This window comes from Xenopus laevis, chromosome 6L (genome assembly GCF_017654675.1).
Source record: "Xenopus laevis strain J_2021 chromosome 6L, Xenopus_laevis_v10.1, whole genome shotgun sequence".
In the NCBI taxonomy this organism is placed as follows: Eukaryota; Metazoa; Chordata; class Amphibia; order Anura; family Pipidae; genus Xenopus; species Xenopus laevis.
Window position 1 is genome coordinate 144421755 of NC_054381.1, and position 26464 is coordinate 144448218.

The 26464-nt window shown below is 41.5% G+C and overlaps 1 protein-coding gene across 1 annotated transcript in view; it reads right to left on the reverse strand.

Annotated features, from left to right (window-relative positions):
• Nucleotides 1-24996, reverse strand: part of eif3e.L (eukaryotic translation initiation factor 3 subunit E L homeolog) — a 49692-nt gene extending 24696 nt beyond the window's left edge. The window contains 5 exon segments of the mRNA NM_001089017.1: nucleotides 8598-8702; nucleotides 10581-10623; nucleotides 20322-20439; nucleotides 23611-23728; nucleotides 24894-24996. Of these exon segments, the coding sequence (NP_001082486.1) occupies nucleotides 8598-8702; nucleotides 10581-10623; nucleotides 20322-20439; nucleotides 23611-23728; nucleotides 24894-24983 (474 nt within the window). The 5' untranslated portion in view covers nucleotides 24984-24996.
• Between the last annotated feature and the right edge of the window lie 1468 nt (nucleotides 24997-26464).

The following is a 26464-nucleotide window of genomic DNA, read 5'->3' on the forward strand; positions in this document are numbered from 1 at the left end:
AGCAGGGCAGCCATTTATTTTGGTATGAAAGATCCCATTTATTATCACTTTAATATGAAAGATTTAAAATTCAGTCAATTCCCAGACCAAGTCTTTCTTACAAGCAAGTCATCTGTGTCTCTGAAATGCTTTATTAAATAAAAGACTGAAAACTCTCAAATCAACAAAACCACCCACTTTGCTCAATCTTGAGAAGCGCTCTAGTTATTTTATCTAGTTCAGTGAAAGCAAGGGTAATGCTAGGGTCAGAAAGCTGTAATTTATACAACACTGAACTACACTAGGTCATTCAGAGTGTCAAATTCTAATCTCAGAGACGACTTACAAAGGCTCTTTCATGGCTTCTGTTTCGGTAGCCGTCACTTTAAATGAGTTTTCAGCCAACGAACTCTCACGTACCAGTGACACAGCATGTTATTCCAAATTTAAATACATTTCTATAAATAAAATGTAAAAATTAAAACTAGTTTGTCCCCTTACAATTTCCAACTGCATTGCAGCCAATTGAAAACATTTGGTTTAAAAAGAATGATTTTTTTCTTTCAATGTGTGGCCAAGTGTTGTCTCGTGCCACTTAAGCCGGCCATACACAGAAAGGCTGTCAATTTTAGGCCCACCAGGGTAGAAAAATCAGACAAAACTGGACTGGTCAGATTACAATGTTTCTGCCTGTATAGATGGCTGCCATTATCCAAATGGATATCTGTTGAGTAGACCATCATTTTGATCATACATGGACCAATAAGCTATCAAGTGGTCTGGAGCAGTTCAGTCAGCCTGAGCCTGGCCTGCTTTACAGTCCAAAAGTAATCATTTAAAAACTGCAGAGTGGTTGCTTAGTTTATCAAGAGAGTATACAGCACCTATACAGCACATGGTGTCCTATTCACAGAGATATGGCTCCTCTTAATTATCTTTACACCCATCCCATGAAAAAGTTTCCTCTGGGCAAATAATCCGCGCTCCTCCAGGATGGCAGGATTATCGTTCTGATGGGCCAGACAACTGGCCATACATCCCCAGATGGAAATGACAGTACAACCAAACAGTCCAACTAAATTCAGTATGTAGGGCCACATTAAAGGAGAACTAAACCACCCCCAAGAGAGAGTCATCACCCACTATCTTCCAATTGCTCCCCTCTCCATGATTCATCCCCTCAGTCTATTATTTAAAAAAAAGTGTCTCTGAATGTCACACCAACCTATCCATGCAGAGTAATGATGTGTGGGCCTGCCCGATAACCACGGGTTTATCCGCGGGTCGGGTGGGTTCGGGCCGACCTCGCACACCTCGTTGACGATGGCCGGCAGGTGCAGGTTAAGCTCCTCTCCTGCTCTCCCCTCCCGTCAACTTCTGGCTTTATAGTCGCGGGCCTGTTCGTCCTGCCCCTTTTGTGACATCATGGGCGGGACTACAAAAGGAACCCGGAAGTCGGATGCGGACAGGCGGGTTAGGGTGGGAAAACCTGACCCGCACATCACTAATGCAGGGTAGCTCAGCAGAGCCCATAGGTACCATCATCGGATCCTGTTTTTCTATTCGGCAATTTACAGAGCTTTCAAGCACATGCGCAGTAGGTGTAGATAAGTGATGAGTGGGAGCCATGGGTTGGATCGGCTACTGCAAATAATCATCGGGTCAATCGATCACTTCCACTCTCCCCGCCCATGACCTAACATTGAAGGCTCTTGCCTCACCCCTTTCATGACATCACCACGGGGTGGGCACGGGTCTATAAATAGTGGGCGGACAGAGTCGGGTTCCGGTTGGGAGGAGGTGGGTTAGGGTATTATATGGGTCGAGGGAAATTGGACCTACACATCACTAATGCGAATATCAGAGTTACTTCAACTGCACATGCGCAAAAAAACGCTAGTCTGGCCCCTTGTCGCCATTGTTGTATGCCTTGAGCATTGAACCTCTGGCCTCGGCCATTAGAAATCATACAGATATAACTGGGCCTGTCATCCAACAACAGGAATTTGTTATCTCCCTATTCGCAGATGACATCCTCCTTACCCTGACAAACCCAGTTGTCTCCTTGCCAAACCTACATAAACTTCTGGTACAGTACGGCCAACTTTCAGGATATAAATTAAACATAGATAAAACAGAAGCGCTCCCATTGAATATACCCAGACCGATCAAAGAGGCCTTAGAAGCTTCGTTTCCGTACAAATGGAAAACTCACTCCTTAAAATATTTAGGCGTTCACCTAATAACAGTGATCAAGATGTCGATTCTTCCCAAGCTCTTGTACCTGTTCGAGACCCTCCCGATAGCGGTTCCCCGTTTAGTTCTTAGAGACCTTCAGACGTCTCTGTTTAAGTTTATATGGGGCAAACGCAGACATAGATTAGCTGGCACACTTATGACCACTAGTAAATCACAAGGGGGTCTCTCGGTCCCATCCTTGAGGGCCAACTATGAGGCGTCTCACTTAAGACATATCCCTGGGTGGACCACATATAATCACACGAGTAAATGGGCTTATATAGAGGCGCTATGGATTACTCCAATACATCCTGGCTCACTTCTCTGGGTCCCAAAGGATAGAAAACTCGGTCCACTCCTCTCTCCAATGTCATTTACTCTGAGGATATGGAAGCTATGCAAGGCGAAATATCGTCTAGTCAACCCCCACTCACTGGTCACCCCTTTCTTAGGAAATGCTGCCTTCCCTCCTGGTCTTTCGATGCACTTTAGAAACTACTGGGGTGCACAGGATCTATCCAGAACTTATGATTTTTTAAATCCCCTAACTCTCAAGCAACGAACTCTTGAGGAACTTAAGACTAAGTTTTCTATCCCACCAAATAGGATGTATGAATTGGTACAAATACTTTATTTCATCGGCCAAGGCCTTCCCCGAGGCACATCATCCCCCTCCCTAACCCAATTTGAGAGGTTATGCTTAAGAGGTCTACCTAGGAAAGCCTTGATCTCTACATTATACAATAATATTATGACTATTTCAGCCAACCCTTTTCCCAAGCACCCTTATATGTTAAAATGGGAGGAAATCACTTCCGATCCTCTCCCTATGGAGGTCTGGTCCGAAATTTGGGAAAATGCAAACAGAAGTGCAACATGTGTCAGACAGAAAGAAAGCATCTATAAATCATTGTACTTTTGGTACGACACTCCGGCTAAGCTTAGCCGTATTTTTCCAGGCACTTCCCCGTTGTGTTGGAGAGGTTGTGGTCTTAGAGGAACGCAGCAACATATAATGTGGGAGTGCCCCAAATTAACATCATTATGGCACAAAGTAGAGGAGCTACTAACGAATGTTCTTTATAAAAACGTCCATCTCGACATCTATACTACTTTGGTGGGCAGGCCATTCCCAGATATCACCTTTGCAGAACAAAGACTTACAAATTTTATTCTAACTGCTACCAGATTGGCTATTACAGCCCTTTGGAAATCGGCCTCCCCGCCAAAAATAGAGGATGTTATCTATAGGGTGAAGGATACGAGAGAGATGGAATATATGACGGCCAACATTAGGGGTAACAGATGTAAATGGGAGAAAGTGTGGTCAAAATGGGATGTGTACACTGTCAGGCTTTCTGAAACAAGGGCCTAAACCCAAACAGTTGGAATTGGACTTTGACCTGCTTATATGGCCACACCCGGATTTGATTGTTCTTTGGCTTCTCCCCCTGCTCCTTCCCATCATTACACAATTTGTCGTGCAATCTTCAGTGGATTGTTGGTTAACTGGAGGATATGTAGGAATTGCCTATATTCTACATCTTCCACTAGTTAATGTATGATTCCCTGTTCTAAAAGAAAAATGGATAACTTCTCCTTTTGTTCCTGAATGTAATTTATCTCCTTGAAATATACTAAACTGTTATACAGTGTTCATTTTCAATGCGTATTGTTTGTATAACTACGATATGTATGCACCTTTATCCAATAAAATTTTAAGTTATAAAAAAAAAAAAAGAAATAATTTCAAATACTATTTTATCATAATTGCCAAGCAAAATAAACTTTACTAATACGATATACATGATTTAAATCTTGTTTCCTTCAGCCTGGGAATTCATAATGATAGCAAGCATTATTTATTAATGCAAGCCTTATTTCAGCACAGAATCTTGTTTGTGGAACAGAATGGGGGGCCTGATGGCAATCCCCATGCCCCTGGCTTTGCAGTTAAGATTGTGAGGAGGGAAGGGGAATGTGGGGAGGGCAGTGACATCTAGAAAGTGCTCAATGGAAAGTTTAAGTAATTGCCTGCCCCGCCTCTATGCCTAAGGCATAGAGGAGGGGCAAGCAATATATGATTGACAGCGGAGATTTTTTAAATTAGTTTACAACAGGTATGAATGCTTTAATAACAAATAGAAATTGGATTTCATGTTCAATTTGAAAAGGACTTTTATTATACAGCTTTTAATTAGGGATGCACCGAATCCACTATTTTGGATTCGGCCGAACCCTCTGAGACCTTCGCGAAAGATTCGGCCGCATACCGAACCGAATCCTATTTTGCATATGCAAATAAGGGGTGGGAAGGGGAAAACATTTATTACTTCCGTGTTTTGTGACAAAGTGTCACGCAATTTCCCTCCAGCATATGCAAATTAGGATTCTGATTCGGTTAAGATGGGCAGAAGGATTCGCCGAACCCGAATTCTGCTGTAAAAGGCTGAATCCTGGATTCGGTGCATCCCTACATTTAATGTCTGGGTGACAGGTCCCCTTTAAGATTACAACACAGTTTTGTAAATGCAGGACTCCGTAAATAGAAAATACACATGTAGAAGAGTGGTACAGGTATGGGATTCTTTATCAGCAAACCCATTATCCAGAAAGCTATCTGGAAAGTCCCGGGTCTCGAGCATTCTGGAAAACAGGTCCTATACCTGTACATATATTTCTGCTGTAAGCAAAAGGTTCCCGTGAACAGCTTTGGCCTGAGTCCATGTCATTACAGTTGGCTCTGCATACTAACCTTTCAGTCATGGACACGGTAGAATAGTTTCAATATCTGGATTTTCCAGGGGGTTACCTTAAATTTCCATTTGCTCGCAAAATGGCACATTCACTCACTGACCAGCAACAATAAATTGCCTGTGCCGAGTCCTGAACAAGACATTATATCTTCATTCTCAAAATTCACTCCCAGCATTAACAAATGATATGAATAACCTGTCTTTTCAAGGGCTTGTAATGGAACCACGGCCCTGGTTTTATTAACCTCATTTAAGCTGTTTACATTTCCCAAGTAAATGACTCTTGCGCTCTTAAATCCTTGGTAATATTCAGGAAAAGCTCGATGAAAGTCACAGATAAGATAAAGCAGGGCTGCTATGCAACATTACTTACGATTACCTTCAATTTGCCAGTCTGCTTTTCAGCACTTGAGTTTTGCGTGCAAGATTTAGATTACAAACATCGATGTGGCCCCACCTGCCCGGCTAAGAGTATCACTGATGGGAAACTGCAAGTAGCCAATAAGCTTCCAAGTCTTGCAGAGCTGAACCTAAACAAAGGGCCGTTTTAGCCTTCTATGCTCAGGTCTCCATACCTGTAGGGGGCAGGTTCCTGTCCACAAATACATTTTTCCCATATAAAAGCATGCCGGGGCCACGCTGTTAATTTGTGAGTGCTGGGGATTACTTGGACATATTTACAAAACTCGCCCCTAGCCCATAATGGCTAGTAATAAACATGGAAATGCATTTACTCAGTAAAAGGTTTACCTGATGGCAAACAGTGCCAGAAAAGATTAAAGGAGTGGTTCACCTTTAAGGGTCAGGGCTAGGGTTGCCACCTTTTTAAAAAAAATTTACCGGCCAGTGGGGGGGCAGGAACAAAAAGGGGCGGTCCGTGATGTAAAAGGGGGCAGTCACACACAGTGACACAAAAGGGGGCCGAGCAACACTCGCGATGGACAGAAACCTGAAAAAAAAAGGTAAGTACTGAGCGAATTGGGGGCAGGCCAAGGGCTTTTTTTAAGGGTATTACAAATTACCGGCAACTACATTGCCGGTAAATTTGTAATACCAGCCCCAGCCTTGGCAGGTGGCAACCCTAGTAAGGGCACACAGGCAGATTCGGGGAGATTAGTCACCAGCTGACAAATCTCCTCTTCTTCGGGGCGACTATTCTCCCCGAACTGCCTCCCCGCCAGCTAAGGGTCAGGGCACATAGGCAAATTTGGGGAGATTAGTTGCCCGGCGATTTCCGAAGTCTATCAAAGTTTCCTCGTGAGGCAATTTTGGAAAGCGAATCGCGCAGAGTGCCATTCCGCCAGCGATTTCCATTTTAGCCGGCGGGAAGGCAGTTACAATTTTGCAACATTTTATTGATTCATTTCTCAGCAGCATCTCTGAAGTATTATCAACTATTGTATCAATTCTAACAGCTGCCTGTAATGAAACCCAGAGATTCTGCTCAGCAGGGACAAAGATAAGAAATATATCAACTAAATGTATCCATTTAGAACAGTTTACAGGTCGGCGACCCCCCCTTCCAGGGCTGCTTCAGAAGGTGAAAAGTGGCACTTTATACTTCATTATTAGAAAAACGGTCACACATAAAATTGGAAAAAGTCGTTATTTCTGGTGATCTATCTGAAAACTAGTTGATTGAAGATGAACCACCCCTTTCAGGACTTGTGAAGTATTTAGCAGTTAATAATTTACAATTACTTACTAACAATCACCAATTGCATTGGCAGTTTCAGAAAAATTTATATTCTGCAACGCCTAGAGATTTAAAGACGTGTTTCACCTGTAAGTTAATTTTTAGTAAGCTACAGAACGACCAATTCTAAGCAACTTTTTTTTATAGTTTTTAAAATGTGCCTTTTTTACTCTTTCCAGCTTCTAAATGTGAGTCACTGACCCCATCTAAAACAGATGCTCTGTAAGGCTACACATGTATTGCTATTTTACTTTTTACTACCGATATTACTATTCAGAGCCTTCCAGTCTTTCTAGTCCCTTCTTCAAATCAATCATGGTTGCTAGGGTAATTTGGACCCTAGCAACTAGACTGCTTAAACTGCAAACTGAAAAACTGCTGAATAAAAAGCTAAATAACTCAAAAACCACTAATTAAAAATGAAAAGCAATTGCAGATAGTCTCAGAATATCACTCTCTACGTCATACTAAAAGCGAAATAAGAAACATCACGTTTCAACCTGCTGATACACATTCTCATACACAGCAGGCTGCTGCTTTAACCTCAGACTTATCCTAGAAAACCTACACTTTCTTACGGGAACGGAATTCATATAAAACCAGAGTGGAGTATGTTTGGTTAGAAAGAAATGATTGTAGTGATGTGATATCCAGTAATAAATTACTCAGGGCAAGTAGGAACTAAAAAGCTACTCTTTAAAAGGGAACCATCATTAAAAACAAAAAGAATATGAGCTTCATATAATGGAGATAAGAAACTTTCTAAAAATAGTGAATAATTCAGTGAGTTATTCTTTACTGTCCCTCTCTCAGCAATCTTTCTCTCTAGAGGCAGGCCTTGTGTCAGAGTGAGATTTTATGTGAAATAAAAGCGAATATATCATTGCTTCATACTCCGTTTGCATATATGATGTTATCTGACCTGTCTTCTAAAAAAAAAAAAAAAAAAAAAAATGGACTGACACAAAGCCTGCATGAAGAAAGAGATTGTGAAGAATGGTCAGTGGCGTAACTACCATATAGCAGATCCAGCAATTGCAGAGTAACTTGACTATTTCTGAACCAGCTTTTTAATGGATAATATTTAAAGGGCTTCTTAAAGGAGAAGGAAAGGTTAAAATTAAGTAAGCTTTATCAGAAAGATCTATATAAATACACCAGTAAACCCTCAAAATAATGCTGCTCTGAGTCCTCTGTCAAAACAAACACATTTCTTTCCTTCTATTGTGTACTCATGGGCTTCTGTATCAGACTTCCTGTTTTCAGCTTAAACCTCCAGGGCAGGGCTTGAGCATGCTCAGTTTGCTCCTCTCCCTGCTGTAATCCGAGTTCAGAGCTATGAGGGAGCAGAGAGATTCAAGCAGGAAGTGATGTCACACCAAGATAATATGGCAGCTGCTATCCTAAACAAACCGAGCGCTTGCAGATCTGTTTACTCATATACGGTAAAGCATTCTACAGAATAAATATAGTGTTATGGATTGCACTATTGTGGCTAATCTATTGGCACTAAACTGCTTCGGTAGCTTTCCTTCTCCTTTAAGGCAATTACTTACTATGCATTATAAATAACATATCCCTGCTGAGCAAGACAAAAACTACATCTCTATGAGCAACAACACATTTTGTATCTCTTATTTCTTGTAAATTATACCCTTATAAATGGTGAGTATTGATGTCATTTTCTGTTACTGAAACTTGTGTATTATAATAAAGTACCCCCTATTGCAAAATATGAGGACATTAGAAGTCACCTCGGCCTCGTGTTTTTGTATGGTCAGGAAACTCCTCTGTAACTTATAATATCCTTATGATTTACAAGAGGGGGTACTTTATTCACTATATAAATTTATGTATAACGCATTATATATAATCTAACCTTGAGCCTGTACTTGCAAACCTTAAACGTAGAAGCAAAAAGTACTCACCAGCACTCTGAAAAAGTACAAGTACTCAGCAGCTCCAGAATAGTTGCCACACTCATACTGAAACTTTGCATATCTGTAAAGAGTATCCAGGTATTCCTGTCTGAACTGTAATGATAAAAAGACGTGGTTAGGACACATAGCATGCTGCTTTCACACGTTACATCTTTATGGCTACTCCGCGGCAGAAATGAAGCAAGGTCTGAAAAATCAAAAGAAACTATTTGCTTTATCCATATGTAGCATTCTGCAACCTTCAAAGTTCAATACACAGACCTGCTACAGGCACAGAAAAACGTTTCTTTTAGAGTTTACAATGTATGTTTACTAGTGGGAAGCCAGGGTTCTATTCTTGTATCAGTCCAGAGGCTGATTCTACTGCATTGTTAAATGCCTAGTCTTTAAAGTTCACCTTTGAGTTAACTTTTAGTATGATGTAGAGAGTGATATTCTGAGACAAAGTGCAGTTGGTTTTCATTTTTTATTATTTGTGGTTTTTGAGTTATTCAGCTTTTTATTCAGCAGCTCCCTCGTTTGCAATTTCAGCAATCTGGTTGCTGGAGTCCAAATTACCCAAACAACCATGCATTGATTTGATGAAGAGACTGGAATATCAATAAGAGAGGGACTGAATAGAAAGAAGAGTAATAAAAAGTAGCAATAACTATACTACTACTTACAGAGCATTTGGTTTTTTAGATGGGGTCTGTGACCCACATTTGAAATCTGTACAGATTCAGAAGAGAAAGGCAAATAACTCAAAAACTATAAAATAAAAATAATGAAGACCAGTTGCAAAGTTGCCTGAAATGGGAAATTCTATAAAATACTAAAAGTTACTTTAGAGCAACATCCAAGGGGTCAGCGAGCAACATGTATGTTGCTCACAAGTCGCTAGTTGGGGGATCACTGACCTAGATAAATTAAGCCCAGGTAAAAAGTGAAGTTGGTTTAAAAGTACGGCTCCTTCTGAGAGGACCTGCAGCTCCTTCTCACATCTGAACATAAGACCAGGGCTACTTATCAGATACATGGCAGGTACACCTGTATGGACATCTTAAAGTGGACCCTTCATCCAAAAAAATATTCAAAATCCAATTTTATCACATTAGTCAAGCAAAATTAACATAAATTACACTATATAAATTATTTGAATCTTGTTTCCTTCAGTCTGGGAATCCATAATTATAACAAGCAGGCAGGAGCCATTTTGTGGACACTTATTAAGACAAGCCTTGTATAATCTCAGAATCTTGTTTGTGCACCAGAATGGGGAACCGATGTCCATCCCCATGCCCTCGCTACACAATTAAATGTGGAAGAGAACAGGGGGAATGTGGGGAGAGAAGTGATATCTAGGAAGTGCATGAATGGAAAGTAGAAATAATTGTCTTCCCCGTCTCTATGTCGAAGGCATAGAGGAGGGGCAGACAATATTTGATTGACAGCTGAGATTTTTAATGAGTTTACAACAGCTTTAATAAAAAATAGAAATTGTATTTTATGTTTAATTTGAAAAGGACTTTTATTATACAGCTTTGTGTGTCAGGTCCACTTTAATGAATACACTTCTGCTTTTGCTCTACAACAGTTTACAATTAAAGGACCAACAAAACAAATAATAAAAGTGGGTGCTGACAGGCATGGGATAAGCCTGCGTATTTTCAGAGCAGAAATGCTAAATTATGCATTCTAACACTGAAATCTGCTCTGTTTGTCAACGGGCTGAATCTGTGGCTGGCAGCAAAATTGCATAGAAAGGACGAAAGGCAGCAGATTGGCTTCTCTGTGCCGCTTTATATACCAGCGGAGAAAATAATCCATATGAAATTAACCTAAAAGGGTTTTCTTATTGGCCAAAATAGGTCGTAGATATTGCTCTGTACTAAGCACCGGCACATGCAGGCACATTTGAAGTTATAGTGGCCTATTAATAATCCATATAAACTGAATCCAATATAAGAAAAATATTGAAACAAATCATACCCCATGTTTTTCAGCAAGGTGATCAAACAGCATGCGGCCATCTCTGTAAAAAAAATGAAAAAATAAAGGTTTATATTCATTTATGTTGTAGAGTCAAAGCCATTTCAGTACAGGTATGGCCTCCGTCATCCACAAATGCTCGGGCCCCGTCATCCACAAATGCTCGGGCCCCGTCATCCACAAATGCTCGGGCCCCGTCATCCACAAATGCTCGGGCCCCGTCATCCACAAATGCTCGGGCCCCGTCATCCACAAATGCTCGGGCCCCGTCATCCACAAATGCTCGGGCCCCGTCATCCAAAAATGCTCGGGCCCCGTCATCCAAAAATGCTCGGGCCCCGTCATCCAAAAATGCTTGGGCCCCGTCATCCAAAAATGCTCGGGCCCCGTCATCCAAAAATGCTTGGGCCCTGTCATCCAAAAATGTTTAAAACGTTTGGATTATTTGAATAAAACAGTCTGTTGGGAGTGGCCTTTCCGTAATTCAAAGCTTGCTAGATAACAAGTTTCCAGATAACGGATCCCATACCTGTAACATTTTAGGCAGCGGACGGCTTTATTTAATTTTTGTTTTGGTTATTAGGTTTATATAGACCGGAGAATGAAATCACATCTCTAAATAAACAGATACCCACAGAGTTGAAAAGCAGAGATTCCTTCATGCTCATTTGACAGAGAATTCCACCTGGTCTTTTCATTTGGGATTTCTCTACAAATCCACTAAAGAACTAAAATCTCATTAGCAAACTTTACAAGGTAAAATTCCAGCAAGTCACACAGCTGCCAATGAGCTTTACTTGCCTAAAACAGAAATAGGAATGACTTCCATTACATAAAACCTTGCCTTCCAGCACTGTAAAAATGCAATTACTACTTAAGGACAGTTATAATTACTGTTCATTCAAAGTGGCAAGGAAAGCAATAACTCTGCCAAGAAAAAAGTCCAAAACACACAATACTATGGTGCAATGTAGGGCATATATCAATGGACTGAACGGATTCTAATTAAATCACAAGGGAAGTGGTTTTCACAGGAGATGCCAGTATTCTGCAAACCCCAGGTCATGAGCATTCTGATACCTAAACCTGAATATAATTAGTTACATGTTCTGCAGCAAACAGCTTAGAGCAAATCTACAGACTTTTTTTCAAGGGGTGGGTTATCTCTAAATTAACTTTTAGTATTTTATAGAATGGCTAATTCTATGCAACTTTTCAATTGGTCTTCATTACTTATTTTTATACAGTAGAAACCCTATTTTACGTTTGTCAGGGGACAAGAAGAAAAGGGTGTAAAATGCAGGAAAATGTAAAATCAGGGAAATGTATAAAGTATAATATATAGGTGGGGCCACAAAACAACAATGTACAATGAGGGAAAACTTAAAACCAGGGATGTAAAATTGAGGTTCCACTGTAGTTTTTTAATTATTTGCCTTTTTCGGCTTGTTTTCAAATGGAGGTCACTGACCCCTTCTAAAAACAAATGCTCTGTAAAGCTACAATTTGTTTGTTGTTGGTACTTTTTATTACTCCTCTTTCTATTCAGGCCTCTCCTATTGTTATTCCAGTCTCTTATTCAAATCAATGCATGGTTGCTAGGGTAATTTGGACCCTAGCAACCAGATTGCCGAAACTGCAAACTGCCATTCTACTTTGCAATCAGTCGGCACCCCCTTTAGTCTATAAACAAGCCAGTGCCCAATATGATTGTATAAAGTGATAATATTGCATTGTAATATTTATACTGATAAATAAAAATAGAGAAATTTAATTACTTACCGTAATTTCTATTTCCAAGTCACCTACCATGGCAGCACTCACCAACATGAGTATTCCCCGCCCCTCAGGTCACTGGACAGGAAAGGGTTAACTCCCAACCCTATAACATCCGCTCTGCACCGCCCCCACCTTGTCTATGTTTCTTAGCTTCAGAAGGGAGGGAAGTTGGTGAGTGCTGCCATGGTAGGTGACTTGGAAATAGAAATTACGGTAAGTAATTAAATTTCTCTATTTCCCAAGCCACCTATGGCAGCATATCACCAACATGAGAATTTCCAAAGCCAAAAGAAGGGAGGGACAACAACTGATGCTTAACATTTATTATGAATGCAATACAGCTTGCAAAACTTTTCTCCCAAATTTAGCCTCTTGGGAAAGAAAAACATTTAACTTATAATGCTTTATAAATGTATGCAAGGAGGACCATCTTGCAGCCTTGCAAATTACGTCTGGCGGCGCTCTGGCTTCCGCCGCCCAGGAAGCAGCCAATGCTCGAGTAGAGTGAGCCTTCAAGTCTCTAGGTACCTCTCTGCCTGTTTTGTGATAGGCGAACACTATGCATTCAACGATCCATCGACTGATAGTCGCTTTAGACGGGGCACAACCTCTTCTAGGACCCCTCGGAATGACAAACAGTCTTTCTGACTTCCTCCACGCCTGTGTACGGGTCAGATAATGAGATATTATTCGAACTAAGTCCAACGTATGCCACTGTTGTTCACGCACTGTTTTGGGATCTGGACAAAAGGAGGGCAAAGTTATCTCCAAATTCATATGAAATTGTGATACAACCTTCGGAAGAAATTCAAACGCTGGTCTCAAGACCACTTTATCAGGGAACACCACCGTATCAGGTTCCTTCGCTGAAAGAGAATGAATTTCCCCTACTCTGCAGGCTGAAGTGATCGCCACCAGAAATAAAGCTTTCAGAGTAACATGCCAATCCGAAGCCTTTTCCAACGGTTCAAAAGGAGCTGCCATCAAAACCTTTAAGACTAAAGGCAAATCCCATGGAGGCACCCCTAGTCGTCTTATTGGACACACTCTTTTAAGTGCATTAAACAGGCGAATGACCAACGGATCTTCAGCCCATGGTTTTTCAGTTAATGCCGACAGTGCCGAAACTTGTCCTCTCAAAGTGCTGACACTAAGCCTTCTCTGGTACCCAGCAAAGAGAAACTGCACCAATTCTGACGCCCCAGGACATCTGGGATCAAATCCTTTATCTTCCGCAAATTTGACAAAACAAGACCAGACACGATAGTATTGACTTGACGTAGAGTGCTTTCTAGATTTCAACAGCAATTCTATCAGATCTTTGTTGAGGCCTATACCTGATAACCTCTGCCTTTCAACTTCCACGCCCTCAGAGACAGGTGGAACACCTCCTGAAATGGAACTGGGCCCTGCATCAGCAGATCTTTCATAACTGGAAGTTTCATTGGAGGCTCCACTGACATCTGTCTTAGAAGTGGAAACCAGGGACGCCTGGGCCAGAATGGGACTACAGCAATCACCTGTGTCTCCTCTGTCTATTTTCTTCAATACCCTCCAAATTAATGGAAAGGGTGGAAAGACATACCCGAACATCCCTCTCCAGTTCTGATTTAGGGCATCTATCCCACTGGATATCCGGGACGGGTACCTTGAAAAGAACCTCTTGCACTTGTGGTTGTGATCCGAGGCCATGAGGTCTATCTCTGGATTGCCAAATCTCTTGGTAATGGACTGGAACACAACGGGATTCAGGGACCATTCTCCTGGCTCCAAGGAATTTCTGCTTAGGAAATCCGCCTGCACATTCATTTTGCCTGGTACAAAAAAGGCTACTAAACCTCTTAGGTTTGATTCTGCCCATGACATGATAGTTGACAGCTCTTGTATCAACCGCGCACTCTTGGTGCCTCCTTGTCTGTGTACATTTGCCACCGCCGTGGCATTGTCTGAACGGATTTTCACCCACCTGTGTGTTATCCTCTCCGAGAAGGCCAATAGAGCCATCCTTATTGCCCTCAACTCCAATACATTGGAAGGAAGATGAGAGACTTCCCACTGCCCTTGAGCTGACAGATCGTCTAACATGGCTCCCCAGCCTGTTTGAGAGGCGTCTGTTGTAATTGTGACGTAGTCTGGTTCTGTCAACGGCATTCCTCTGGTTAGATTTCTCGGGATCAACCACCAGTCTAGGCTCGCCATCACCTGACTTGGAATATGAAGAAGTCTCTTCAGATTTATGGGATTGGTTGACCCTGAACCCAGAAAAAATATTTGAAGGGGTCTCATGTGCCATCTTGCCCAACGTACCATCTGAATGGTGGAGGAAAATAGACCCAGAATTGACATGCAATCCTTGACTGACACTCTGGTGAGCTGTTGAAAGGATCTCACTCGGTCCATGATGTATGAGACCTTCTGATCTGGAAGAGACACTATCCCTTGAAGAGTGTCCAAGCTGGCTCCTAAGAAAATTATCTTCTGAGTTGGCACCAGATGACTCTTCTGCCAGTTTATCACCCAGCCGAAGAGTTGCAGAATTCCAATCGCTTTGTCTCTGTTTTTTACAGCTTCTTCTTCTGAGTTGGACACCAGAAGTATATCGTCCAGATAATGGAAGGCTGGGACCCCCTTCACTCTCAGGAAAGCTATTACTGTTACTAAGACCTTTGAAAAAGTCCTTGGAGACGTGGACAGGCCAAACGGAAGGCAAGTGAACTGCACGTGTTGTTCCTGAAACACAAACCGCAGGTATCTTCTGTGTGGACCATACACTGGAACATGAAAGTACGCGTCTTTGAGATCCAGATTTACCAACCATGCTCGAGGCGGAATTGCTGCAATTATGGATGTCAGGGACTCCATCTTGAATTTTCTGCAACGTATAAATTGATTTAGTGGACGAAGATCTAGAACTGGTCTGAAGGCCCCTGAGGATTTTTTTACTAGAAAGAGTTTGGAGTAAAACCCTCTCCTTCGTTGCTCCCGGGGTACTGGTTCTACAGCACCGGTTTCTAGCAACTGATCCATATATTCTTGGACTATTTCCTTTGCACCTTGAACCTTCGGCACCAAAGAAACTCGATACACATCGTATCTTGGGATCCTGGAGAATTCGAGATGGTAACCTTCTCTTATAATCTCTAAAACCCAACGATCCCGAATATTCTCGGCCCAAACCTCCTTGAAGAGTGCTAAACGCGCTCCTACTGCACAGGTTCGAGCCGGCCTGATCTCATTGTGTTCTGTGTGAGGAGGAGCCGAACCCAGTTGCCTTTTTTGCCGGTTGTCGTGGCTCCCCTCTAGAAGATCTCCATGGAGACTGTCTGCCTTGAGACCTCCCCGGTCTGTACTGCCTTGAGTTACGAAAATTCCTATTCTTAGGTGATTCAGCTCTTGGCCCATGACGTCTGAATTTCCTCTCTTGTGGAAGAAAAACACTTTTCCCACCAGACACCTTTTTAATAATTGAATCCAGACTCTCACCGAACAATCTGTCTCCTTCGAAAGGCAACTGACACAAATTGGCTTTAGAGGCAGTGTCTGCTGACCAGGACTTCAGCCATAGTGCTCTCCTTGATGCTACTGAAAGAGCCATTGACCTCGCTGCCAACCTGACTAAATCGATGGAAGCTTCTGCCATGAAATCAGTAGCTATTTTTAGATCAGACAACATCTCTCGCAAGACTGATCTTTTGACATTTGAAGAAATGGCATCTTCTAGATTGTTTACCCAGATCTTCATCGCCCTAGAGGTTGAAGTTAGTGCAACTGCAGGCCTGCAAGATGCCCCGGCAGAGACAAACGCCTTCTTCAGATCCAATTCCATCCGCTTTTCCATCGGATCTCTAAACGCACCCGCATCGTCAACCGGAAGGGTAGTTTTCCGAGCCAATCGAACCACTGCCGCATCAACTTTAGGTGGATTATCCCACAACTTTGCATTAGGCTCATCCACAGGGTATTTCTTTGCAAATTTACCTTGAATAACCACTCTCTTTTCCGTTTTCTTCCACTCTGAGCTAATTAGCTCCTTAATTGAGCCATGAACCGGAAAGGTAGAGGAACGCTTTTTCACAGACGGAAACAACTTGTCTGCAGAAGAACTCTTTGGTGTCTCTTCCGTTAAGCTTAATGACTTCCTAACTGCCTTTACTAGACTCTCTACTGTGGAGGCATCAAAGGCAGACTCATCCTCAGAAAAAATTTCACCTTCTTCTGATAAATCCGACTGATCATCCCCCGGATCATAATATTCGTCTTCTGAAATGTCCGAAAGGGACTCATACAGCATTTCCCGAGACCTCTTAGGCCTCCTGCTTGAAGAGGATGCTTCCTGCACCCCCTGCACCACTGCTTGCTTAATTAGGGACACTAAGGCATCCAATTGGGGTGCTGTAGAAGTTTGAGGCTCAGCCGTTAAGGGTTGCTCCGCCACCGACTGCTTTCTTGCTTGTTGACTTTCCACCTTCTGTGCTTCAGTAGAGGCAGAGAGGCTAATAGGAAAGAAACAAGCACCATTAGCCTCCACTCTCTCCCCAACAATAACTCCGTTATCGTTTGCTTACCTAGAAACTTTTGGCTGCACTCCTCTCCCAGAGCCAGACTGATCCATGTTGTCTGTAACCTATGAGACAGGCAATAGTAAGCACCCTTGCGTCCAAAAATAGAGAATTTAAGTTCCTCCATGCTCACCAACACACCACGCTTCACTTCCAATTCCGTCGCGCGTCGTGACGTCAGACGCCGGCGCACGCGTCAGTCGCTCCAGAAATAACGCGCGACCGGAATGACGCGCGACCAAACTGACGCGCGACCGGAAATGACGCGTACATCCGGCCGGTGGAACGCAAGAACGCCTGGCTCTGGGAGGAAAATGACGTACTTCCTGCGTCTGTTAGAAGCGGTTTTCAGAGGATCCGCACTTCGCCACCAAACAACACGGCCAGTATTTAACTGTGGGCCAGATAGGTGGAATTTGACCCAGCCATTGGTCCTTCTCCACCGCGATCCCCTCCGGGGAGCATATGGGAGGCATCAGGGCAGAGAGAGAGAGCAGAGAGACCCTGGAAGCGGTAAGCTACACACGTGACCTGGACAGGAAAAAGACAAGGTGGGGGTGGTGCAGAGCGGATGTTATAGGGTTGGGAGTTAACCCTTTCCTGTCCAGTGACCTGAGGGGCGGGGAATACTCATGTTGGTGATATGCTGCCATGGGTGGCTTGGGAAATTTTAACTTGTACTGTGGACATTTCATGTGGAAAAACAGCAGTTGAGAAAGAGATCACACATGACCGGCAAGCAGAAATCATTTAAATAATGGCAAGATCAAGGATTCTTTTTATAAGATGCTACTGTTTAAAGTAATAAAAACATGCTTTTATGCAATTGAAGTGACTGCAGCAATTTGATACTGCACTGAAAAGAGTTAGGTAGCGGAATGATAATTATTTTTAAGTAGGGATGCATCGAATACAGGATTCGGCCAGGACTTGGCCTTTTTCAGCAGGAATCGGCCGAATCATTCTGCCTGTCTGAACTCGATCCAAATCCTAATTTGCATATTCAAATTAGGGGCGGGGAGGGAAATCGCGTGACTTTTTGTCGCCAAACAAGTAAAACATTTTTCCCCTTGACACCCCTAATTTGCGTATGCAAATTAGGATTCGGTCTAATCTTTCGTGAAGGATTCCCGGGTTTGGCCAAATCCAAAATAGTGGATTCGGTGCATCCCTATTTTTAAGGCATATATAACCTTCTAAATGTTTTTTTTAGTACAAATAAATAGGAAAACCAATGGATGGAACACCTTCAATGGAATTTCTATGGTGCATTGGAGTCACTTTCGGTATCATTGCATTACAACCTTTGCAGACAATAGAACATGCTTCACAACAGGCAGTCAACATTCTGACTGTAATGGAAGCCAAACTGGAGATGTAAACAAGAAGCAAATAGGATAATGTCAGCAAACAGACTACAACTCAAACACACATATGTAGAGATGTTTAAAGGAGAAGTAAAGCTACAGAGGTTTACTGCCAATAGATAAGCAACAATAGTGCAAGCTATAACATTATTTATTCTGCAGAATGCTTTACCATACCCGAGTAAACAACTCTAGAAGCTCTGTTTGTTTAGAATAGCAACTGCCATATTAGCTTGGTGTGACATCACTGCCTGCCCGAGTCTCTCCCTGCTCACTCATAGCTCTGAGCTCAGATTACAGCAGGGAGGGGAGGAGGGAAAGGGAAAAGGGAGGAAGGGAGGAGCAAACTGAGCATGCTCAAGCCCTAGCCCTGGAGGTTTATGCTGAAAACAGGAAGTCTGATACAGAAGCCCATGTGTACACAATAGAAAGTCAGTGTTTCTTTTGACAGAGGACACAGAGCAGCATTACTTTGAGGGTTTACTGGTGTATTTATATAGAACTTTCTGATAAAGTTTACTTAATTTTTACCTTTCCTGCTCCTTTAAGGTGGCCATACACAATAAAATCTGCTCATTTGGTGAGCTTGTCAAACGAGCGGCGCTTAACCCGATATGCCCACCAAAGGCAGGGAGATATCTGGTTAATTGTAACAAAGGAAATGGGGCGCAGACGGGAGTCATAGGACCACATCAACTAGCCGACGTGGTCCGCGATCGCAGGAAAAATCAAACCCGCCCAATCGATATCTGCCCAATTTTTGGCCCGATATCAATCAGGGAGACCCTTCAGAAGGCACCACACATTGGCTGATAAGCTGCAGAATCGGTGTAAAGGACTAATATCGGCAGCTTTACTCTTCCCGTGTGCCACCCTTAGAGCACAAGTACAAGTTTTTTTGTTTTTTTTTGGCCGAATAGGTCTGTTTACGATCGTATAGGTCCGTATTAGATCGAATTTGAATCGCACGAATCGACGTAATGGTGCATTCGAATCGTGCGATTTGAAGTTTTCCCCCAAAAAAACTTAAATTTTTCATAGTTCACCAATTGACTCCAAATGGGTTCTAGGAGGTCCGCCATAGGCTAAAACAGCAAATCGGCAAGTTTTAAAAGGCAAATGGTCGAAGTTGAATTTTTAAAGAGACCGTACATATAAATTTCGAAATTGAAATTTTTTTCAAATTCGAATACAATTTCGACTATTAGTCGAAGTACACAAAAATAAGCTCAAATTTTCACTTCGACCTTTGATAAATCTGCTCCTAAGTATGAGAGTGATATTCTGAGACAATTTGCAATTGGTTTTCATTATTTGTGGTTTTTGAGTTGTTTAGCTTTTTTATTCAGCATCTCTTCAATTAGCATTTTAAACAATCTGGTAGCTAGGGTCCAAATTACCCTAACATCCATGCACTGATCTGAATAAGAGACTGGAATATGAATAGGAGAGGGGCTGAATAGAAAGACGATTAATATAAAGTAGCAATACCGATACATGTGTAGCCTTACAGAGTATTTGCTTTTTAGAAGGGGTCAGCGACGCCCATTTGAAAGCTGCAAAGAGTCAGAAGAAAAAGGCAAATAACTATAAAACTATAAAAAAATAATGAAAACCAATTGAAAGGTTGCATAGAATTCTATAACATACTAAAAGGTGAATCACTCCTTTAAAACACACTGTAAGGCCCGGTCACTCTTTTTAGATTAGGTGGTTTATTTGTATGATGTGAACATTGAGCCTAGAGTATTTCTAAGCTTAGCTACCACACCTGTTTGAAGAAACACATCCCAGGCTGCCTGAATAAATGCATTTGAATAATCGACTGCTATATGTATCTATTTAGAAGAGTTTGTTTAGGGCAGTCTGGGACACTGTATGTTTAGCGGTTAGGTTATCAATGAAAAGAAAGAATTCCTGTGTAGACTTGCCTCAGTCACACTTTCTTGGTTGCGGTGAGATGGAATTAGTAATTCAAATTGTAAGCAACTAAATAGAAGTAAGGCAACAAGAGCTGGGCTCAGCGAGAATATTACCTGGTGGACTGCATCTGGCGAGTGGTCTCTGGATCCTCAAACATTTTAACAATGGGCTCAGTTTCTGCCTGCAGCTGTTTCAGTTGTGCAACCACCGTGGTCCTCTTTTCCCTCAAAGCTGAACACAAACAGATAAAGGAAAATTACAACATGGTTTTTGAAAAAAAAAAAAAAAAAAATGGTAGCTTCTATATGTTGAATCACATCTAAATGGTGCCAGGTATAAGAAAGTTCCTCAAGAAACATTATATACATGTATGGGATTCATTGTACGGAAACCAATTATCCGGAAGGCTCTGTATTATGGGTAGGCCATTTCCCAGACTCCATTATAAACAATTTTTTTTTTTTAAACACGATTTCCTGTCTCTTTTACTTGATCCCAACGAAGACATAATTAATCCTGATTAGAGGCAAAACAATCCTATTGGGTTTAGTTAATATTTAAAAGAACAGTAACATCAAAAAATGAAAGTGTTTTAAAGTAATACAAATATAAATAAGCTGCTGTGTAGCAATGGGGGCAGCCATTCAAAGGAGAAAAGGCTCAGGTTACGCAGCAGATAGATAAGCTCTGCTGAACATAATGGTGTTATCTGTTATCCACTATTTATCCTGTGCCATAGTATTTTTTCAATTTCCACCATTGCTACACAGCAGCTTGTTTATATGAACTATATTAGTGTTTCTGAAGCAGTTTTACCAGTGCAGGGCAACGCTACATATTTTCATTACTTTAACAATTACATTTTTTGATGTTACTGTTCCTTTAAATAATTTTTAGCAGTTTTAAATGACCAGTAACAAAAATGTTTTTTTTAAAAAAAAAATGTTCCTTCTTAATGGAAAAAAAACACTTTTAACTTTAAATTTGCAAAGTATTTATTAAAAAAATAACTAACCGATTCCCCGCTTGCCCTCCTCTTCAGAAACAGCGACGATCCATCGTGCGGCGCTCAATTTCTCCTCCCTGCCTTTTATAGGAGATAGCCACAGAGGCGAAATCGTGAGCCACACGATGGATCGTCGCCCCTTTCTAAAGAAGAGCGCAAGCGGAGTATCGGTTAGTTATTTCTTAATAAAGACTTTGCAAATTTAAAGTTAAAAGTGTCTTGGTGTTTTTTTTTTTCTTTAGGTAGAAACTTTTTTTTTTTTTTTTTTTAATTCATGTTACTGGTTCTTTAAGGTGTGGGGGATCCAAATTATGTAATGATCCTCAGAAAACCCCTGGTCTCATACCGGCAGAGGCATGATTCCATTAACTGTTACACTAGAATCTACAGCTTATACAGCTTTTTAATTCTGCAGAAGAAGCAATATAAAAGCTCCTATATCTATAACATCAGCTGTGCTTAACCTCTACTGTAATCCATAAATGACGATAAGAATCTTAAACACCTTTCCATAAAACAAAAGACGTATTAGATCAACATATAACAAGCATATAAAGTTAAATTTCTATTTGTAATCATAATTCTCATTTCAGGGATACTCTGTACAGCAGACCCAAGCACATTTATTTCCATACTATATTTAAAGGGATACTGTCATGGGAAAACATGTTTTTTTCAAAACGCATCAGTTAACGCCTTCAGTTTGAAATCTGACATGGGGCTAGACATATTGTCAGTTTGCCAGCTTCCCCCAATCATGTGACTTGTGCTCTGATAAACTTCAGTTACTCTTTACTGCAAGTTGGGATGATATCTACCCCCTCCTTCCCACCCCCCAGCAGCCAAACAAAAGAACAATGGGAAGGTAACCAGATAGCAGCTCCCTAACACAAGATAACAGCTGCCTTGTAGATCTAAGAACAACACTCAAAAGTAAAAGCCTCTCTCACTGAGACTGATTCAGTAACATAGCCTGCCAGAAAGTAGTTCCATCCTAAAGTGCTGGCACAAGTCACATGACCAGGGGCAGCTGGGAAACTGACAATATGTCTAGCCCCATGTCAGATTTCAAAATTGAATATAAAAAGAAAAATCTGTTTGCTCCTTTGAGAATTGGATTTCAGTGCAGAATTCTGCTGCCTAAAAGGGGTTGTTCACCTTTAAATAACTTTTTCCAGTTTAGTTGTCATATAGCTTACCAGAAATAAAGACTTTTTGCAATTACTTTGATTTTTTTTATTTGTAATCATTTTTTGACTACTGAAGTGTAAAGTATTATATTAACTGTTGTGTTTTGGAAAAAACGTGTTTTCCCATGACAGTATCCCTTTTAACAGAACCATTGTTCTCTTTTCCTTAAAGGGGAACTATAGCGAAAATGGAAATTTAATAGGGATGCCCCGAATCCACTATTTTGAATTCGGCCGAACCCCCAAATCCTTAATGAAGGATTCGACCAAATACCGACTCCGCATATGCAAATTAAGATTTGGATTCGAAACCTGGATTTGGTGCATCCCTAAAATTTAATATAAACTTCCTCATACTGTGAGTTCTAATACATCTTCTAGGCAAAAGGAGCCCCCTATATGGTATGGCCACTTCAGGAAAGACTGAGATGACTGAACAAATAGAGGTGGACGTAAAAATCCACTGGGCTATAAAAAAAATAAATAAATAAAATCACGTATTTATTGGGACACGCAAAGATTCGGGGGAATTTTAGTCGCCAGGCGACAAATCGCCTCTTCTTCAGACGAATAATCTCCCCGAACTGCCTAAAAGGGGTTGTTCACCTTTAAATAACTTTTTCCAGTTTAGCTGTTATATAGCTTACCAGAAATAAAGACTTTTTGCAATTACTTTGATTTTTTTTATTTGTGATCATTTTTCGAATACTGAAGTGTAAAGTTTCATTTTTCACCTTCTAAAGCAGCTCTGGGAGAGGGGAGGGGTCGCCGACTAACTGTTCTAAATTGATACATTTAGTTGAAAAATGTGTTCTTTGTCCCTGCTCAGCAGAATCCCTGAGTTTAATTACAAGCAGCTGTTTGATATTGATACAATAATTGCTAATATTCCAAAGATACTGCTGAGAAATGTATCAAATTATTGCATCCCCCCTAAATGTATCCAATTGTAACAGTTCAGATGCTCCTGGATCACTGAGATACCAGAGAGACGAACATTAAACTTTTGGAAAAACGATAAAAATAATTAAAAAAAAAAAAAAAAATGTATTTCTGGTGAACAAACTGAAAACAAGTAAACTGAAAGAAAAGTGTTTGGAGGGCGAACAACCCCTTTAACCTACAACAAAAATAATGTTTTAATAAAGGAGTCACAATGATTCCAAAACCAAATCCTACATCTAGGACATGTAAATTAAAATTTACCGAGAGGGATTTCTTTATCTGCATAAAGGTTCTTGTATACGTCCATGGCAAAGTCAACCATGTTGGTATCGCTGAGCAGGTCCAGCTTCCCGTGAAGTAATTCCTTTTCATTGTAAATCTGCAATAAATAATAAAACAATATGAAAGAGACTCCTATGAGAAAAGGCAAGAGAGACTGTCCCCTTATTCACATAAGTAAGATTAATCTAAAATCTATCCAGTAGTACATGTATCCAGAATGCTGGGAACCAGGGGTTTTCCGGATAACAGATCTTTCCGTAATTTGGATCTTCATACCTTAAAGGGGTTGTTCTCCCTTAAATGAACTTCTCGTAAGATGAAGAGACTGATATTCTGAGACAATTTGCAATTGGTTTTCATTTTTTATTATTTGTGGTTTGAGTTATTTAGCTTTTTGTTCAGCAGTTTTCTAGTCTGCAATTTCTCCAATTTGGTTGCTAGGGTCCAAGTTGCCCTAGCAACCAGGCATTGACTTGACTAAGAGACTCAGATATGGCTGGAGGGTCCCACTGTCATCTAACAAGGGCTGGAGGGCTCCACTATCATCTAACAAGGGCTGGAGGGCTCCACTATCATCTAACAAGGGCTGGAGGGCTCCACTATCATCTAACAAGGGCTGGAGGGTTCCACTATCAACTAACAAGGGCTGGAGGGCTCCACTATCACCTAACAAGGGCTGGAGGGCTCCACTATCACCTAACAAGGGCTGGAGGGCTCCACTATCACCGAACAAGGGCTGGAGGGCTCCACTATCACCGAACAAGGGCTGGAGGGCTCCACTATCACCGAACAAGGGCTGGAGGGCTCCACTATCACCTAACAAGCACTGGAGGGCTCCACTGTCATCTTGCAAGGGTTGGAGGGCTTCACTATCATTTAGCAAGGGCTGGAGGGCTCCACTATCATCTAAGAAGAGCTCCACTATCAACTAAGAAGGGCTGGAGGGCTCCATGGTTGACTAATTACAGCTGGAGGGTTCCATTGCAGTGTAAAAACAACTAGAGTTCTATCTGCAGTTTTAACAAAGGCTGGAGGGTTTTTAGCTTAATAACAACTGGAGGGTTCCACTGTAGTGTAACAGCAGCTGGCGGGTACAGGTCATATAAGTGAGATATAGGCCCAGTCAATACCAGGAGCCCCTCTGTATAAATGCGGCCCTAGAGCAGCATGGCGGAGCTGCCCTCATCCCCGGACACTAAAGCTCCGGCCTTTCCCTCTAACTGTATCCTGGCTCATTACATGTCTAAACGCGGATGTTTTACCTCTTTCACGGATAAGAATTCAAGCAGCGGAAAGACCAAGTGCCGGTCCAAGAACTGGGCGATCTTCGTGGTTAAGTCGTAGTCCGCCATTGCTAAAGCCGGCGTGTAAGGAAAAGGGACGGAAGCGCGCTGCAACTTTATTAAAACACACAAAATGGACAAACGCACAGAAGGGCCAAGTCAGTGAAGCGAGCGGCAGGCTTGGAGGCGGGGCTAGCCGGGCACAGGGAGATTCAAAGGAAGGCGGAGTTTAGCGACCGGGAGAGACGCAATAGAACTGGGAGGCGTGTTTACTGAGACGTTCCACTAAGTGGCGTGGCTGGCGCAACAGAAGCTGACTGTCAGGTGAAATAGAGTGGCACTTGCTGCCTTCCGTGTTTAACTTGTATATCTCTTAAATGGGTGCTTCAACTCTCAGATAACTTTTAGTATGACGTAGAGAGTGATATTCTGAGACAAATTGCTATTGGTTTTCATTTGTTTTTATTTGTGGTTTTTGAGTTATTTAGCTTTTTATTCAGCAGCTCTCCAGTTTGCAGTTTCAACAATCTGGTTGCTAGTGTCCACATTCCCCTAGCAACCATGCATTGATGTGAATAAGAGACTGGAATATGAATAAGAGAGGGGCTGAATAGAAAGAAGAGTAATAAAAAGTAGCAATAACAATACAATACAGAGCATTTGTTTTTTAGACAGGGTCAGTGACCCCCCCCCATTTGAAAGCTGGAAAGAGTCAGAAGAAATCTGCAAATAATTCAAAAACTATAAAAAAAAAAAAATAGTAAAGATCATTTGAAAAGTTGCTTGGAATTAGCCGATCTATAAATTAATAAAAGTTCATTTAAAGGCGAACCACCCCTTTAAGGCTTTTTTTTTTATTGAGCAGAGGTCTATGGACAGGGGCTTTTTTTCTGCTGAATATTTTCCACTAGATGCCCTTACTATTATTAGATGAAAACCAGTCATGCTAGCCCTTAAATCAATGACACAAACACAGCTTTGTCAGCTTAAAGGGGAACTATCGGAAAAATGAAAATTGAATATAAGCTTCATCATACTGAAATAAGAAATAAGAAATTAAAAATTGGGTACCGTTTCTGTAATAATCAAATTTATCTCCACCTCTCTCAGCATCTGTTTCTCTTTATTCTGTCTTCATGCAGCAGTTTGGTGTCAGATAATCATTGACAGTTAGATCCATTAGAAATCACGGGGCCCCCTTACAGGTTAAAAAAAATCGGGGCCCCAAAGAATATTTTTTAAAAAAAAAAACATTGGTGGCAGGGGCCTATAGAGTATTAAAATAATAGATTGGTGGCCAGGGGATTAAAAAAAAGTAAAAAAAACACAAAATGGTGTTCAGTAGAATTGAACTCATGGCTTCACGACTTCAACTTTGTCTCCTTTCATGACTTTGGGTTTTTTCGCTGCTTCAGGACTTCAATTTCGGTTGTTTTCGTGACTTCGAGTCTTTTTGCCGCTTCAGGAGTTTGGCTTCGGCTATTTTCGTGGCTTTGGTCTTTTCGCCACTTCAGGAGTTCGGCTTCACTATCTTCATGGCTTCAGGTCTT